This window comes from Sciurus carolinensis, chromosome X (genome assembly GCF_902686445.1).
Source record: "Sciurus carolinensis chromosome X, mSciCar1.2, whole genome shotgun sequence".
Lineage (NCBI taxonomy): Eukaryota > Metazoa > Chordata > Mammalia > Rodentia > Sciuridae > Sciurus > Sciurus carolinensis.
In genome coordinates, this window is record NC_062232.1 from 31,082,294 (window position 1) to 31,097,447 (window position 15,154).

The 15,154-nt window shown below is 39.8% G+C and overlaps 1 protein-coding gene and 1 pseudogene across 1 annotated transcript in view; both read left to right on the forward strand.

Moving 5' to 3' along the window:
- Positions 1-558: 558 nt before the first annotated feature.
- LOC124972580 (cytochrome b-245 heavy chain) overlaps positions 559-15,154 on the forward strand; it is a 42,530-nt gene continuing 27,934 nt past the window's right edge. The window contains exons 1-3 of the mRNA XM_047537071.1: positions 559-700; positions 3,633-3,728; positions 5,882-5,992. Of these exons, the coding sequence (XP_047393027.1) occupies positions 656-700; positions 3,633-3,728; positions 5,882-5,992 (252 nt within the window). The 5' untranslated portion in view covers positions 559-655. The remainder of the gene's footprint in view (positions 701-3,632; positions 3,729-5,881; positions 5,993-15,154) is intronic.
- Positions 1,846-1,939, forward strand: LOC124972755 (uncharacterized; annotated as a pseudogene).

Consider the following 15,154-nt stretch of genomic DNA (forward strand, 5'->3'; position numbering starts at 1 on the left):
TAACCCCTCTAGACATGCTGGCAAAAAAATTTGTGTTTTTGAATGTTGCAACACTTGTAAAAATATAACAGTGAGCTAAAAAAAAAAAAGCATGTCCAGTGCAGTGGTGCACACGTGTAATTCCAGTAACTCAAGAAGCTGAGGCAGGAGGATGGCAAGTTTGAGGCCAGCCTCAGTGACTTAGTGAGACCCTATCTCAGAAGTTTAAGAAAAGGGGCTGGGAATGTGGCTCATCACCAGTACAGGAAAAAAAAAATCATACTTGCTGAATGTGTTTTGCCCAGCACCAAGAAATGGTTAGCTGAGTAACTTGAAAACGGCCAGCAGATAACTGGTTAGTAAATGTGAGTTCATGCTGTAAAACACATCCTATGAATTGCACTATTTGTCTCTCAGCTGTAGAAATTGGTTTCATTTTCTCATATGCTTAGTTGTGATTGGATCATTATGGCCCTTTCTTCTGTACTTTTTGTGGTTTAAAGATTTAAATTTGTTATGGAAACAGGCTTTTCAGTTGACCAATGATTAGCTAATTGCTGATAGTAGAAAAGGAAACATATTGCCCCAAACCTGCTGTTTTCATTTCCTCCTGGGAAGAAGCAGCACAGTATAGAAAAAAGGCAGAACCACATACTGAACCAGAACCTCTGCCACCATGGGGAACTGGGCGGTCAACGAGGGGCTCTCCATCTTTGTCGTTGTAAGTACGAACAAGAGATCAATTATGCAGTGTCTGACATGTTTGCATTCTCTTGGAAGCTAAAATAGAACAAAATCTATCCTTAATAGTACTAAGTTCATTTTCCAAATTCCTTAGTAGAAAGAATGTATCTGGGGTGCTCATTTCTCCTAGTTTATTTCTGAGGTCTTAGGAGTACTGTTTGCCAGCATTTCAGAGAGGGTAAAAGATATTTCATGCTAATGATCCTTCATTCTTAGGGTTTATTCATTACTCAGAGGTAAATGTCCCTACTTTCTGTGTTTCAACTACCTAAAAATGACCAGTGGAAACTTTGTACTATTTTCCAAATAGAAGACTGGCTTATGTAAGAGAAATTGGCTCTTCCTTCAGTAATGACACTAGAAAAAAAGTTCTCAAATTTCTTTTTAAAAACAAGCACCTTCTTTTTTTTCCTGTGGTCTAAACTTGAGTTATTTATAAAGTTTATTAAAATTCAAGAGAAAAGAATTGAAATAAATTGTCTACAGTCACACATATGTAGTGCGTATACATATAAAATTATATATATATAAATCTGTATAAACTCTTTGGAGAAACAATTTTTGTAAGTAGAGTTATGACTGATTTCCAAGTAGACATTGATGTTTTTCTTTTTTTTAATAAAGAATATAACTATGATCTTAGATGGTTGTCTCAGCAAAGCAGTAATGGACGAATTGGGTAGAAAGAAATGTGATTTCTAAATTTCCTTTTTGAATAGCTGATAGAAGCAGGATGTTAAAAAAGGAATACTTATGAATGGAACTTTTGTAAGAATTTATCACAGAATTTATGGAGTCTGAGTTTTAGAGATACAAAGAAGTTAGAGGCACAAATCAAATAAAGCAACAAATATTTGCTATTAAAACTATATTTTGTAGCACTTGTGTGTGTGTTTTTTAACTTGTGGATAAAGACTGGTAGACAGGTGCAAAAAATAAATCCTTGGTAGGGTGCGGCAGTGCACGCCTATAGTCCTAGCAGTTTGGGAGACTGAGGAAGGAGGATCACAAATTCAAAGCCAGCCTCAGCAACTTAGCAAGGCCCTAAGCAACTTAGCAAGACCCTGCCTCAAATAAAAAATAAAAAGGACTGGGGATGTGGCTTCAGTAGTGAAGCACCCCTGGGTTCAATCCCTCATACCAAAAAAAAAAATTCTCTTTTGCAACTCAGAACTCAATGCTTGAATGAGTTTTGGTACATATAAGAGGAAATATTATGAAACCTAAGACAGCTTAAAGTGGTGAGGGTATTGATAACCATTAAGGTTGGTTCCAAGACTAAGAGTTGATAATAAAAATGCATAGGTGATGAGAGAAATCTCAGTTATATCATTACTCCAATTTTCATGTTGTGACATAGAAAGATGGCCTTAGAAATCATATTTTATGCCAAACCAACATTTTAATGCAGTATAGAACTCTGCAGATTTGAAACTATAAACTTGACTTCTTATCACCATTTTAAGAGCAGAGTACTCCTATAGAAAACAAGTTGAAATTGTACTTTTAGCTCTCTCTGTAATTTTCCCCAAGAAGTGAACTCCTTTGAAATTATATGCTCATGTACTTGAAAGTGAAGACACTGTTTAGAAAGCTGAAGTTAGGAAAAATGACAAAGTGAGGAAATGGAGACGTTGCACCTTCTTCTTTGTAAAGCAAAGTTGTTCTCAAGTATCTATGGACATTTAGTAGTTAATATTAAGAATAAATAGTAATTTTTTTCTGTGATAGGGAATTGAACCCAGGGGTGTTCTACCACTGAGCTATCTCCCCAGTCCTTTTCTTTAAAAAATTAAATTAATTTATTTTTTGGTATGGGTGACTGAATCCAGGGTGCTCTACCACAGAGTCACATCCCCAGCCTTTTTATTTTATTTTTTTTAACTTTGAGACAGGGACTTACTAATGTCCAGACTGGCCTTGAACTTGAGATCCTCCTGTCTCAGCCTCCCGAGTCACTGGGATTACAGGCATGTGCCACCTGGTTAATAACTACTAATTTAATAGTTAAGAAAATATCATGATGGAGCTGAAAGTACATGACTGGGTAGTGTCACCAATTGATAAAGTCAATGTTTGGGATGAAAAAAGAGGTCATAATCTAGAACGCTTCCTTTGCTTTTAAATCTCATGTCTCTTACCCCTCGCTCATGGTCTCTATCCCCTCCTTCGAAAGTTAAGTAAAACTTATTGAGTAGAATAGAATCTTGGCATATTAGCTGATGAGATTCCCACTAGCTGGAGTAGGATGCTGTGTGGTGCAGAGAGGTGACTGGCACCTGTGAGAGCAGAACACAATGTCCTACTGGTAGGGGGATGGCAATAGTAACATATTTCCTTCCATTCTCATTTTGCCAGTCAACCCCTGCTATCTACCTAAGCTTAAGAAGAAAAGAGATGGACCAGGTGCAGTGGCACACGCCTGTAATCCCAGTGGCTTGGGAGGCTGAGGCAGGAGGATCACAAATTCAAGGCAAGCCTCAGCAACTTAGCGAGGCCCTAAGTAACTCAGTGAGACCCTGTCTCTAAATAAAATACAAAAAAGGATTGGAGATGTAACTCAGTGGTTAAACACCCCTGGATTCAATCCCTTGTCTCCCCCTCACCAAAAAAAAAGAAGAAGAAGAAAAGAGGTGGAGAAGAGGAGGGGAGGACAGATGGATAATTTGGCATACTGTCCAAGTAGTAAAGCAATCATGGGGAACAGGAACAACGCAGTGTGCAAAGGTTAATTACAGAAAAGTGTAGTGACGCTCTTGTAGGCTCTAAGCTAGTTTCCCCGGGCTTTGTAACCCACCTTTGTCAAAGGCTGGACTTGGGGAAGTCCTGACCTTCGTCTGACTCTGATCTTTTGGGGAATCTACCTATTGAGACAGGAGAAATTCACATGACTTTTTCTGTTTGTGCAGCTGGTGTGGCTGGGGATGAACGTCTTCCTCTTTGTCTGGTACTACAGGATTTATGATGGTGAAGAAAAGTACTATTACACTCGAAAACTTCTTGGGGTAAGTATGATATCTGTCTTGTGCAATATTGGCCGGCTCACATTTCTAGTCAGACATTCTTATTTTTATTTCCTTTAATATTAAAAAAAAATAAATTTGGACCAATCCAGGCAACACCATCAACCTCACTCCCTGCCTTGGAACTTCTTGGGCAAGAGTTTCTTAATGACTGTCAGAGTGACAAATGAGGATGTGGCAGAGGGTCCCAGTGGTATCCTCCCCCTCCCAAGAACCATGGTACATTGTTTAGCTTAAGGGAGAAATCTAATACTGACTCTGGAAGGGGAAGGCCAGGTTGAAGCCATCTATCTAGGGGTGACACATGTAGGACAAGTGGGATTTTCCATATTTTCCAAGTCATTTGTTTCCTACCACTTTTGTGTATAGAGAGCCCTGCTCCTGATGACATGCTATGAAGTGACTTTCAGGAAATCAGCCTCTCTCTACACCTGGAAACTTTGAGGAACTTGCTTTAGTGCCCCATCTGTTCAGTAGGCCAGCAGAATGAGGCCCTTGTTTCCTTGGGTCCTATGGAAAGCTCAGTTTCCTTGAACCGTCAGTCCTCTTCATCAAAAATGAAAACAATTATAATTGTGCCTGCTCCAGGAACATACCATTTGTTATATAATGCTGAAACTATGAATTGATTAATTATTATTTGGTATATTATAAATCACATGTATAAATACTTATGAAACACAATTTGCTACATTATTATAATTGTTGTAAACTTATTCACATTGATGATTTCTCCCTCCAAAATATGAAACTTCTTTTTTTTTGGTGGGGGTACTGGGGATTAAAGCTAGGGCTAGGGGCACTTTACCACTGAGCAACATCCCCAGTTATTTGTTTATTAATTTATACTGGGGATTGAACCCAGGGTTGCTTAACCACTGAGCCACTTTTAATTTTTTTTATCTTGAGACAGGGTCTGACTGAATTACTTAGGCCTAAATTGCTGAGGCTGGCTTTGAATTCGTGATCCTCCTGCCTCAGTTTCCCAGATCTGCGGGGATTATAGGTATGCGCCACCACGGCTGGTTATTTATTTATTTTTGAAACAGACTCTCACTAAATTGCCTAGGCTGGCCTAAAACTTGTGATCCTTCTGCTCAACCTCCCAGGTAGTTGGGATTATGGACCTGTGCCACTGTGCCCAGTTTGTAGCTTCTTTAAACATTACAAAGCTAATAATTTTAATGCCAAAACATCATGTCATCGCAACTTCAGTTACTGTTGAAGTCTAAGTGCTGAAAAAACCCTGTTTAAAATCTTTAAAAGGTCCAGTTTTATACCTGGTGTGGCTGCATACACCTGTAATCCCAGGGACTGGGGAGGCTGAAGCAGGAGGATGGCATGTTCAAACCAGTCTCATCAATTTAGCGAGGCCCTAAGCAATTTAGTGTGACCCTGTCTTAAAATAAAATATAAAAACGACTGGGGATGTGGCTCAGTGGTTAAGTTCCCCTGGATTCAATCCCCAATAAATAAACAAATAAATATGTAAAAAAGATCCAGCTTTGATACTGAACTCTAGTTAATGATATGCATGCTTAAGTATTTAGGTGGAAATGAACTGATGTTTGCTATGTACTTTGAAATGTACCAAAAAAAAAAAGAGTTGATGAAGGGGGAGAGAGGAATGGAAAGATAGATATGCGATAAAGAAAGCGTTGTGGTCAGGTGCGGTGGCACACGCACACCTGTAATCCCAGAGGCTTGGGAAACTGAGGCAGGAGGATGGCGAGTTAAAGCCAAGCCAGTCTCAGCAACTTAGCAAGTTCCTAGGTAATTTAGTGAGGCCCTGTCTCAAAGTAAAAAACAAAAAGGGCTGGGGATTGTGGCTTAGTGGTTAAGCACCCCTGGGTTCAATCCCTGGTACAAAAAAAAAAGCTTCATAAAATGTAAAAGGTGCAATCAAAGTAAATTTCTTCCACTACACTTCTCTTTATTCTTTTTCATAATGAAATGTTGGGTTGAGTAAAGGGCTAGTTTCACATTAAAATAAGGGGTCTCTGCAGGCCCTAAAAGAAAATCCTCTGGTCTGAAGGACCTTCCTTTCCAGATCTCTTGGTCTGGTGTGACCTCATACTGGGAATCCTGGGAAGTGCTCATAGGAGTCACTCTGCTCCCTATTCTGCCTCTTCCAGTCAGCTTTGGCCTTGGCCAGGGCCCCTGCAGCCTGCCTGAATTTCAACTGCATGCTGATCCTGCTGCCTGTCTGCAGAAATCTGCTCTCCTTCCTCCGGGGTTCCAGTGCGGTAAGAGCAAACATCTTACTGAGCTCCTCAAATTTTCAAAACCATCATGCAAAATGCCCTTTCTTAGGAACAGAAAACCACTGGTCCGTGAGGCTTCCAGCTTCCATAGAATATTCATGAGTCAATCTATGTTCATTTTTTTGTGTGGGGGCAGGTACTGGGGATTAAACTCAGGGGCACTCAACCACTGAGCCACATCCCCAGCCCTATTGGGTACTTTATTTAGAGACAGGGTTTCACTGAGTTGCTTAGTGCCTCACTGTTGCTGAGGCTGGCTTTGAACTTGCGATCCTCCTGCCTCAGCCTCCTGAGCCACTGGGATCAGAGGCAAGCGCTACTGCACCCGGCTACTTTTTTGTTTTTTGATTTGTTTTGTTTTCCTGTACTATTTGTGGATGGAACTCCCTGGGGCAACCATTTCACACTGAAAAGAAATTTAAAAAAAATCAACCAAACAAACTGTATCTCAACAACAGCAATAAAGTAAGCACATGTGTGTATGTGCACATGCACACACATACATATAATATATGCATATATACACATATAAATGTATGTGTATATAAATAGGGCTTTATGAGACTGTCATGTGATATTTGGGAAATAATCTTTCAGTGTACTTTCAAAAACTTAAGTCAGAGAAAATATATTTTATGTGTAAAATCCCAAGCAGATGGAGTCAATGGGTAAAGAGTCACATTACAATAATATGTGACTAAGAATCATTGATTCCATGAAATGATGGAACTGGGGAGTACGGATCTTTCTAAAGGTCAGGGCTCCTTTCACCTTCATGTCAACACTTTCATGACCTCTAAATGTACTACATTAAAGGGAAAAAAATTTTTTTTCAGTGGGAAGAATATTTGTAACTGATAAAATTTCTTATGGGTAAGAATCAATGAATTTACCATCTGTATATATATTCAAAAAGTATGATACAAAGCATAATATGATTGGTTATAAATAAAGAATTATGGGGAGTCTGGTGAGTGGCACATGCCTGTAATCCCAGTGACTCAGGAGACTGAGGCAGGAGAATCACAATTTCAAGGTCAGTCTCAGCAATTTAGGCCCTCAGCAATTTAGGGAGACCCTGTATCAAAATGAAAGGTATAAAGGGCTGGGGATGTGGCTCAGTGGTTAAGCACCCCTGGGTTCAATCCTTGATATTCCCCACCAAATAAAAGACCTAAGGAGGATCAAAAGACAGAGAAATTCTATCAGGTGGCCAAGGAATGAAGAAAGACTTCTGAGTGAAGGTCACATTAGAAACGGGCATATGAGGATAAATAAACGCTTAGAATATGTAAATGAGAGATGAAGACATTCTCCATGGAGAAAATGGCATGAGCAAAGGAGCAGAAAATGGCAAGGAAATCTTATTCTTGTCAATCCAGTATCAGTAGGAATTGTGGTTTTGCTTTGGATTATTTGCTATTCCTGACCATAACAAAGAAGGTAGTTGGGAAAAATTTGGGATCAGTGCCTTAGTGGCCCATTAGTGACTAGCAGCCTTGGTTTGTCCTTTGAACAAAATGTCTGTGCTTTATATTAACAAGCTTTAAAACACTACTCTTTAAATTGAGATCATTTATGGAGGACAGTAGCGAGCGAGCTACTTTTATTAGAATGTGGTATCACACAGGGCAGGTGTTGGAGGTAAGGTTGGAGAGGAAAGCTGGATGTTACTTGTAAAGCAGAACTTTAAATGTCCAGCTGAGGAGTGAATGCTTCTTTTGGCAATCACAGAATATTTGGAGGGAGGAAGGTGAACTAAATGGTCAATAATAAGTATAACTTGCCTTCAATTTTGCCGGGTTTTCCCTAGTTATATTAAATTCACATTCATCCAAAGAAAAAACAATTTCTTTAAGAACATACAACGCTTAATTTATTAAGACAGATTAAGAAGCTACAATTTCTTTTACCTAACTCTTTACAAAATGCCATATCATTTGAAGTCCTGGGTATATAAAGAAGAATAAAGTTCAATGGGAAATTTTTAAAAAATGCCATATCATCTTAAACCTATTGCCAAAATTGAACTCTCTCACATCTAAATTTAATATAAGAGCTGGACTGGGTGTGGTGGTGCACACCTGTAATTGCAGCAGCTTGGGAGGCTCAGGCAGGAAGATCGTGAGTTCAAAGCCAGCCTCAGCAACTTAGTGAGGCCAAAAGCAATCTAGTGAGACCCTGTCTCAAAATAAAAAATAAAAAGGGATAGGGATGTGGCTCAGTGGTTAGGTACCCCTGGGTTCAATTCCTAGTACCAAAAAATAAAATAAAATAAGAGTTGGGGAATGGGGATACAGCTCAGAGGGAAAGCACAGGCTTAGCATGTGAGAGGCCCTGGGTTCCATCCCCAGCATTGCTAATAAATAAATAGATAAATAAGTGGCAAAAGCAGGTCTAACGCCTTCACCTTTGCTTCAGTAGAACAATAGCAGCAAAGATCAAAAGAAAGAAAGAATGTTGGCAAACATTTCAAGATACTCCAGAAAGAGTCATGACTTTTTCCTCTGAAAAATACTGTGAAGAAGTTCCTTCATTTAAGTCATAAACTCTATGTTGCACCATGCTGTCTTGTAAACTGCCAACCAAAACCCCAAATTAACAATAGCAATTGGTATTAGTCATTGATTACAAGGATTTTCAAACCATCTCTTCAACCTAAGAAACCACAGAGTTGAAATTCCACTGCTGGAAAGGTGACTGGTGAGCCACCTACCAACACCTGCAATGTTCGATATAGAGTGGATACCCAGTGAGCACTTGCTAAACCAAGTCCGTGGATGTTAGCTTTTTGTTTCCACAGAGACAAAATTCTTTTTCATTTTCCCTACCCCGATTCGAATACTTTCTATTTAGAGGAAGTAAAATCTGAGAAACAGGCAGTGTTTTCACCAGGATGACCAGTTAAGAAATCCTGGTTACCCCACAACCCCAAGTTGCACTGCCGTTGAGCTCCCATGTCCCATGAACAACACGTGTTGTAATGGCAGCTTTTAGGCTTCTTGTGGCTTGGCAGTGAAGATCTTGGTGAGGAACTCTAAAAACAGGGGTGAAATGAGCTGCTCTTCAAATTTCAGAGAGGGTCATCTCTGTAACTAGAAAGATCTTTATCTAAATATATAAAAGAATATATATTTTTAAATAGCATCAAGCAGCATTCTGTTAGAGACTGTTCTTCCTTCCACAATTCCTTACCTGTTATGCAAACTTTGCACACAAAACTTTGCAAATTGGGATTAAAATAAGTGAGGATAGCCAGATGCATTGACTCATGCCTGTAATCCCAGTGACTCAGGAGGCTGAGGCAGGAGGATTGCAAGTTTGAGGCCAGCTTCAGCAATTTAGGGAGGCCCTAAGCAATTTATTGAGACCCTGTCTCAAAATTAAAAAATATAAAAGTCTGAGGATATGACTCAGTGATAAAGCACCATTGGGTTCAATAACTATTGTGATTTCCAACATTAGTCACAACATACTTACCCCCCACTTCTTTTTTTTTTTTTTTTGGTATTGGGGATTCTACTTCACAAAACTCACTTAGTAAATCTGCACATCAAGTGAGTAAGGTGGGAACAAAATTAAATGGGAGTTTTGGGATTCAAACCCAGATCACTGTGCCCCCAGATCACTTTTTTTGGGGGGGCAGGGGTATTGAGGATTGAACTCCGTGGCACTAAACCACTGAGCCACATCTCCAGTCCTATTTTGTATTTTATTTAGAGACAGGGTCTCACTGAGTTGCTTAGGGCCTCGCTTTTGCTGAGGTTGGCTTGAACTTGTGGTCCTCCTGTCTCAGCCTCCTGAGTCACTGGGATTACAGGCATGCACCTCTGCACCTGACCTATTCACTTTTTTTATGTCCCCTAAATTTCTTGAAGCTGCTCTGTTGCTGTATTTTGGTTTTAGAAATGCAATGTGTATATAAATGAGCATTCAGAATAATCTAGACTAGAAATGACAAAGATGTTGTAAATTTAAGTTGTTTGTGTGTTTGGCACTGGGGATTGAACCCAGGGGCACTTTACAACTGAGCTATATTTACAACCCTTCTTACTTTTGATTTTGTAGCAGAACCTTGCTAAGTGGTTGAGGTTAGTCTCGAACTTGCCATCCTCCTGCCTCAGCCTCCTGAATTGTTGCTCTACCAAGAGGCCTGGTTGACAGTTCTAATCCTAAGATCAGAAAGAAACAGGAAGGTCAGAGGGTGAGGTCTTATCTGTTACCTTATATAGTCTGCGGGGTGGATCAGAAGATCTCAGTGTGGCTCTATCTCTAGACTTGTGGCCTCCATTAGTGTGTCCTTTATGCTTTCTGTCTCACAAATGTCTTAGCCAAAAAACAGGCCAAATAATGCATATGTAAGAAGGAACATGGCATTCTAGCTGAGGATTTACTCTGTGGTAGAGCATGTGTGTATGAGTTCAATTCCCAGCACTGAAAAAATAAAGAAAGAATGAATATATTCTAGTAAAAGCATGCTGACTGAGCCTGTCAATCAATGAATTGTCAGCCAATAACTATTTGTTAAGGTCCATCTATGTGTTAAGCACAGGGGGCACATGATAATAAAGAGTAAGCATGGTGCTGGGTGTGGTGGGGCAAACCTGTCATCCCAGCAGCTCCGGAGCTGAAGCAGGAGGACAGTGAGTTCAAAGCCAGCCTCAGCAAAAGTGAGACCCTAAGCAACTCAGTGACCCTGTCTCTAAATAAAACACAAAAAAGGGCTGGGGATGTGGCTCAGTGGCTAAGCGTTCCTGGGTTCAATCCCTGGTTTAAAAAAAAAAAAAAAAGAGCAAGGATGGATAGGCCACACGGTTAAGGAGTTTACAGTCTTATAGAGCAAATAGTGAATAAACATGTGATTTCAAAAGTATAAATAATGCTATTTAAACAAAGTGGTATTCTTTATATTTATTGTATGTGCTACTGCTACCAGGTGCAGACATTCCTGTTGGCTACTTTACCTGAGTTCTGTAGAAGTGAGGCTGGTGTTTGCCACTTCTCTCACATTGTATATAAATATCTAATTCAGATGCATTAATGGCACAAGTGGCAACAGCAAATATACATAAAACAGAGCTACAGACTCTCATGTTACACCCCATTAAATATACACTTCTTTTCAGTTCCGCTTCTTATTTTTTTTTTCAAATCCAGTTTCAATAGAGCATAGAAATCTGCCAAGGTGTCTCAATGATCTCCCTTGCATTAGAATGATAGTGCATTGAAATTGGGCAAGACTCTCAGCAACAGTAACAGAGAAACTTCCCTTTAGAAGCCAATGGTAGAAAGGAAAGAGGTTCAGTGGCAAAGTTGTGGGACATGATGGCAGCTTGGTTGATTGGTGCTATTCAGAAGTGACTCAGATCTCTTTGGGTTTGCTTTGTCATTCCTGACCATACCCAAGTGGGTAGCTGGGGGGAATTAAAAATTAGTGCCCTGATGGAACCCATTCCACTGGCTCACTGGTGACTATTAGATCTGTTTTATTTTAACTAGCTTCACAGTGAATTTCACCATTGTGTACATCCACAAGAAATTAATATAAAAAATAACTATGGGTAAATGGTAGAAAGACCAATAGAGAGAAGGGTGGGGAAGGGGAAGGAGCGGTCCTGGGGTCTGAATTAGAACAAGATGTATTCCATACTTGTATAATTACATCAAAATGGATTCTACTGTCATGTATAACTAAAAAGAATCATTAAAAAAAGACAGCATGCTGGGCTCAGTGGTGCATGCCTGTAATCCCAGCTGCTCAGGAGGCTAAGACAGGAGGATTGCAAGTTCAAAACCAGCCTTAGCAAAAGCAAGTTGCTAAGCAACTCAGTGAGACCCTGTCTCTAAATAAAATACAAAATAGAGTTGGGGATGTGGCTCAGTGGCTGAGTGCACCTGAGTTCAATCCCTGGTACCCCCCAAAATTAAAAAAGTGTGAAAAAATTCATACTATCTCATTGATAATATTTTATATGGATTATATGTTGAGATGATAGTATGTTGGGCATATTGTTTATGTAAAAATAGATTAATTAAAAAGATAAGAATATTGTGCAATGGATGTTATATTTCCATTACTCTTCTCCATTATTCTATTGTTCAGTTTATTTTTCTCTGTGTTTGTTGGAAAGGCTGTCAAGGGCCATCAACCTATATTGTTTCACATTTTGGATCATCTATATTGATGATGATGATAAATACAGAAATACGGACATAGTGTAGGGACCATAACCAAACCATATTCCTTTTCCTTCAGATTTATCATGCAGGAGCCAGTGAGCTCTCCCTTCCCCCACAAAGTTTCAAAAAACTTTGTTGGGTAGTAGAAAATAATGTGGCAAATGAAGATATGGGAGTAAATGCTTTCTGCAGACTTAGAACAACCAATCTTATTGTTCTAGGGTGGTGAATATGTAATTCATTTGTGCAACCAAATACTTACTAAGGGAGTTTTGAAAGTATCTGACATACTGCTCTCATATAGGAAGCTTGCCCTCTAGCTGGGGAACCAGGCCATACTAGCTGAAAAGTTAAATAATGATATGAAATAACCTCAAATGCTTATTAAATACATCTCAATGAATCTATGCAACAGTATATAAGGGAAGAACTACAATAATTATACAGGTGAGTAAACCGGAGACTGAGTGCATCATTTAGTGTCACGTGATTAAATGGTAGGGCTAGGACCTGACAGGGTTTCTGTGAAATGTAATTCAGTACTGCTTTGCAGCTCTACTAATTCCCATTCTCTTATTCTCAGGATTCCAGTCTGGTTTCACTAATCTAGTAGGGACTGCATTAGTTATCTCTTGCTGTGTAACAAATCACAAGTTCAGTGGGTTGAAACAACCCTCATTTATGAGCACACAGTTCTATCGTTCAGAAGTCCAACACCCTGTGACTGGCTTCTCTGCTCAGGGTGTCAAAGACTGAAATCAAGGTGGCTGCTGGACTGAATTCTCATCTGAAAATCCTGGGTAAAAATTCCCTTCCAAGCTTATTCTTGTTGGCAGAATTCAATTCATTGTGTTGGTAGGTCTGAGATCCCTGTTTCCTTAATGGCAGTTATCCAAGGGCCACTCTTGGATCTTAGAGTCCCCTGTATTCCCTGCCCTGTGCCCCTTTCCATCTTCGAGCCAGTAATAGTACAGCAAATCCTTCTTGGGCTTCAAGTCCCTGACTTCCTTCATCTCAGACTTCTAGACCCAGATTTAAAGAGTTTGCGTGATTGGGTGAGGCTCACCCAGATAATCTTCCTCTTAAAGTCAGTTTGGGACTTTAGTTACTTCTGCAAAAATCCCTTTTGCCATATAATATAATAAAATCACGAGAGTGATCTCTCTTCATAATCACAGGTTCTATCCAAACTCGTGGGGAAAAGATTATATAAAGTCACAATAGCACAAAGACTCTTAGAAACTAGGGAGGAATGTGGCAGTTGGAAAACAGGAAAGGGTATTTCCTTAAAAGTGCAAAGAACACAAAGTAGTAGAACAACTTTCAGCACTTGATAAAAAGCACAAAAGACTATGAAACCATACAAGATAACAAAGATGGTCGGGGTTTTCATTTTTTAACCAGAAGAAATGGAAAATAAGTTATTTCAGATAGGAAACCCTTCTTCTGAGGGCTTGAGTCCCTGCTTGGTTCCACTGTGAACACTGAGTCACTGCTGATGTGGTTGGTGTTCCGCCATTTTCCCTAGGCACTGGCAGTTCCAATAAATGGGCAGCTGCCTTCTGCTAGCACCAGTCATTCTCTGCCTGGGAGTTTTGCTTTAGCCTGCTCCTGGGGCAGGTTTGAAATACTAGGGAATTGATCCCTGAGAGCATCCCTCAGGCAATGATGGGTGAAATTTGTTGGATGAACATCCAAGTTTCCCAGTTCCCTGGGTAAAAACCAAAAAAACAACAAACCCCAAACCAAAAAAACCTCTGGGACAAGGTTTATAGTCCCCTCAAGTTCCCTGGTGTGTTTGAGCCCACTCATATGGGACAGTGATAGCTGATATGATAAAACATCCTTTATTGGTTTCTCCTGAGGTCTTACTTCTACTGTTTTTACTGTGACCACCTTCCAGATAAAGTACTTAAATTTAAATTCTTGTCTCAGGTTTTTAGGCACTTAAAACAATAGTGACTATATCCTTGTATTTGATTTGATGGAAAAGGGCATTAACCTTTTACAGACAAATAGACTTATATCCCAGTCAAAGTGAGATTTTAATTTTAATTTTCTTATCTATAAAAATAGGGCAATAAAGGATTGAGGGTGTATCTCAGTGGTAGAGTGCTTACCTGGCGTGTACTAGGCCCTGGGTCCTATCCCCAGTGCCACAAAAAAAGACAATAATACTTATGTCATTGCATCAAATGAGGTAATAGAAGAGACACTTAATAAGGCCTAATTCTTTTTCTCCTTTTTCTGAAATCCTCGGTGTCTTCCTTCACAGTACTTCTTCAGTTCTCAGAATCAGCTCTCATGGTTTAAGCAGCCTGCCCTCCCTGGGTGTGGCTCACTGAGACATAGTGGAGGAAGCATAATTTTCCATGCAATTCTATTTTTCTATAAAATCAGAATATTTTATTAAAAATAAGTAAGCCAAATAGTCAACACTCCCTAATTTTAATCAAATATGACATTTAGATCCAGATATTTAAAATATCTAAGATACTTTGGTGCTTTACTCTCCCTTTCTCTCTCTCTCTCTCTCTCTCTCTCTCTCTCTCTCTCTCTCTCTCTCTCTCTCTCTTTTTGTTGTTGTTCTGGGGATTGAACCCAAGGGTGCTTAACCACCAGGCCACATTCCCAGCCCTCTTTCATTTAGAGACAAGGTCTCACTAAGTTGCTCAGGGCCACACGAAGTTGCTGTGGCTGGCTTTGAACTTGCAATCCTCCTGCCTCAGCTCTGCAAGCCACTGGGATTACAGGCATGTGCCACTGTACTTAGCTACTCTCCTCTTCTCAAAGTCCTTTGCATCTCTGTGGCAGCACATTCAGATTCTGGAGCAAAGCAATCAGAACAAGCAATTGGCCAATTTTCAGGAGGCAAAGCTCTAATTCAACCATCAACCAAGTTTTAATTTCTTCTGCCTTGAGCATTGGTCTGAATCCAGATTCAAACTCACATCCTCAAGGATG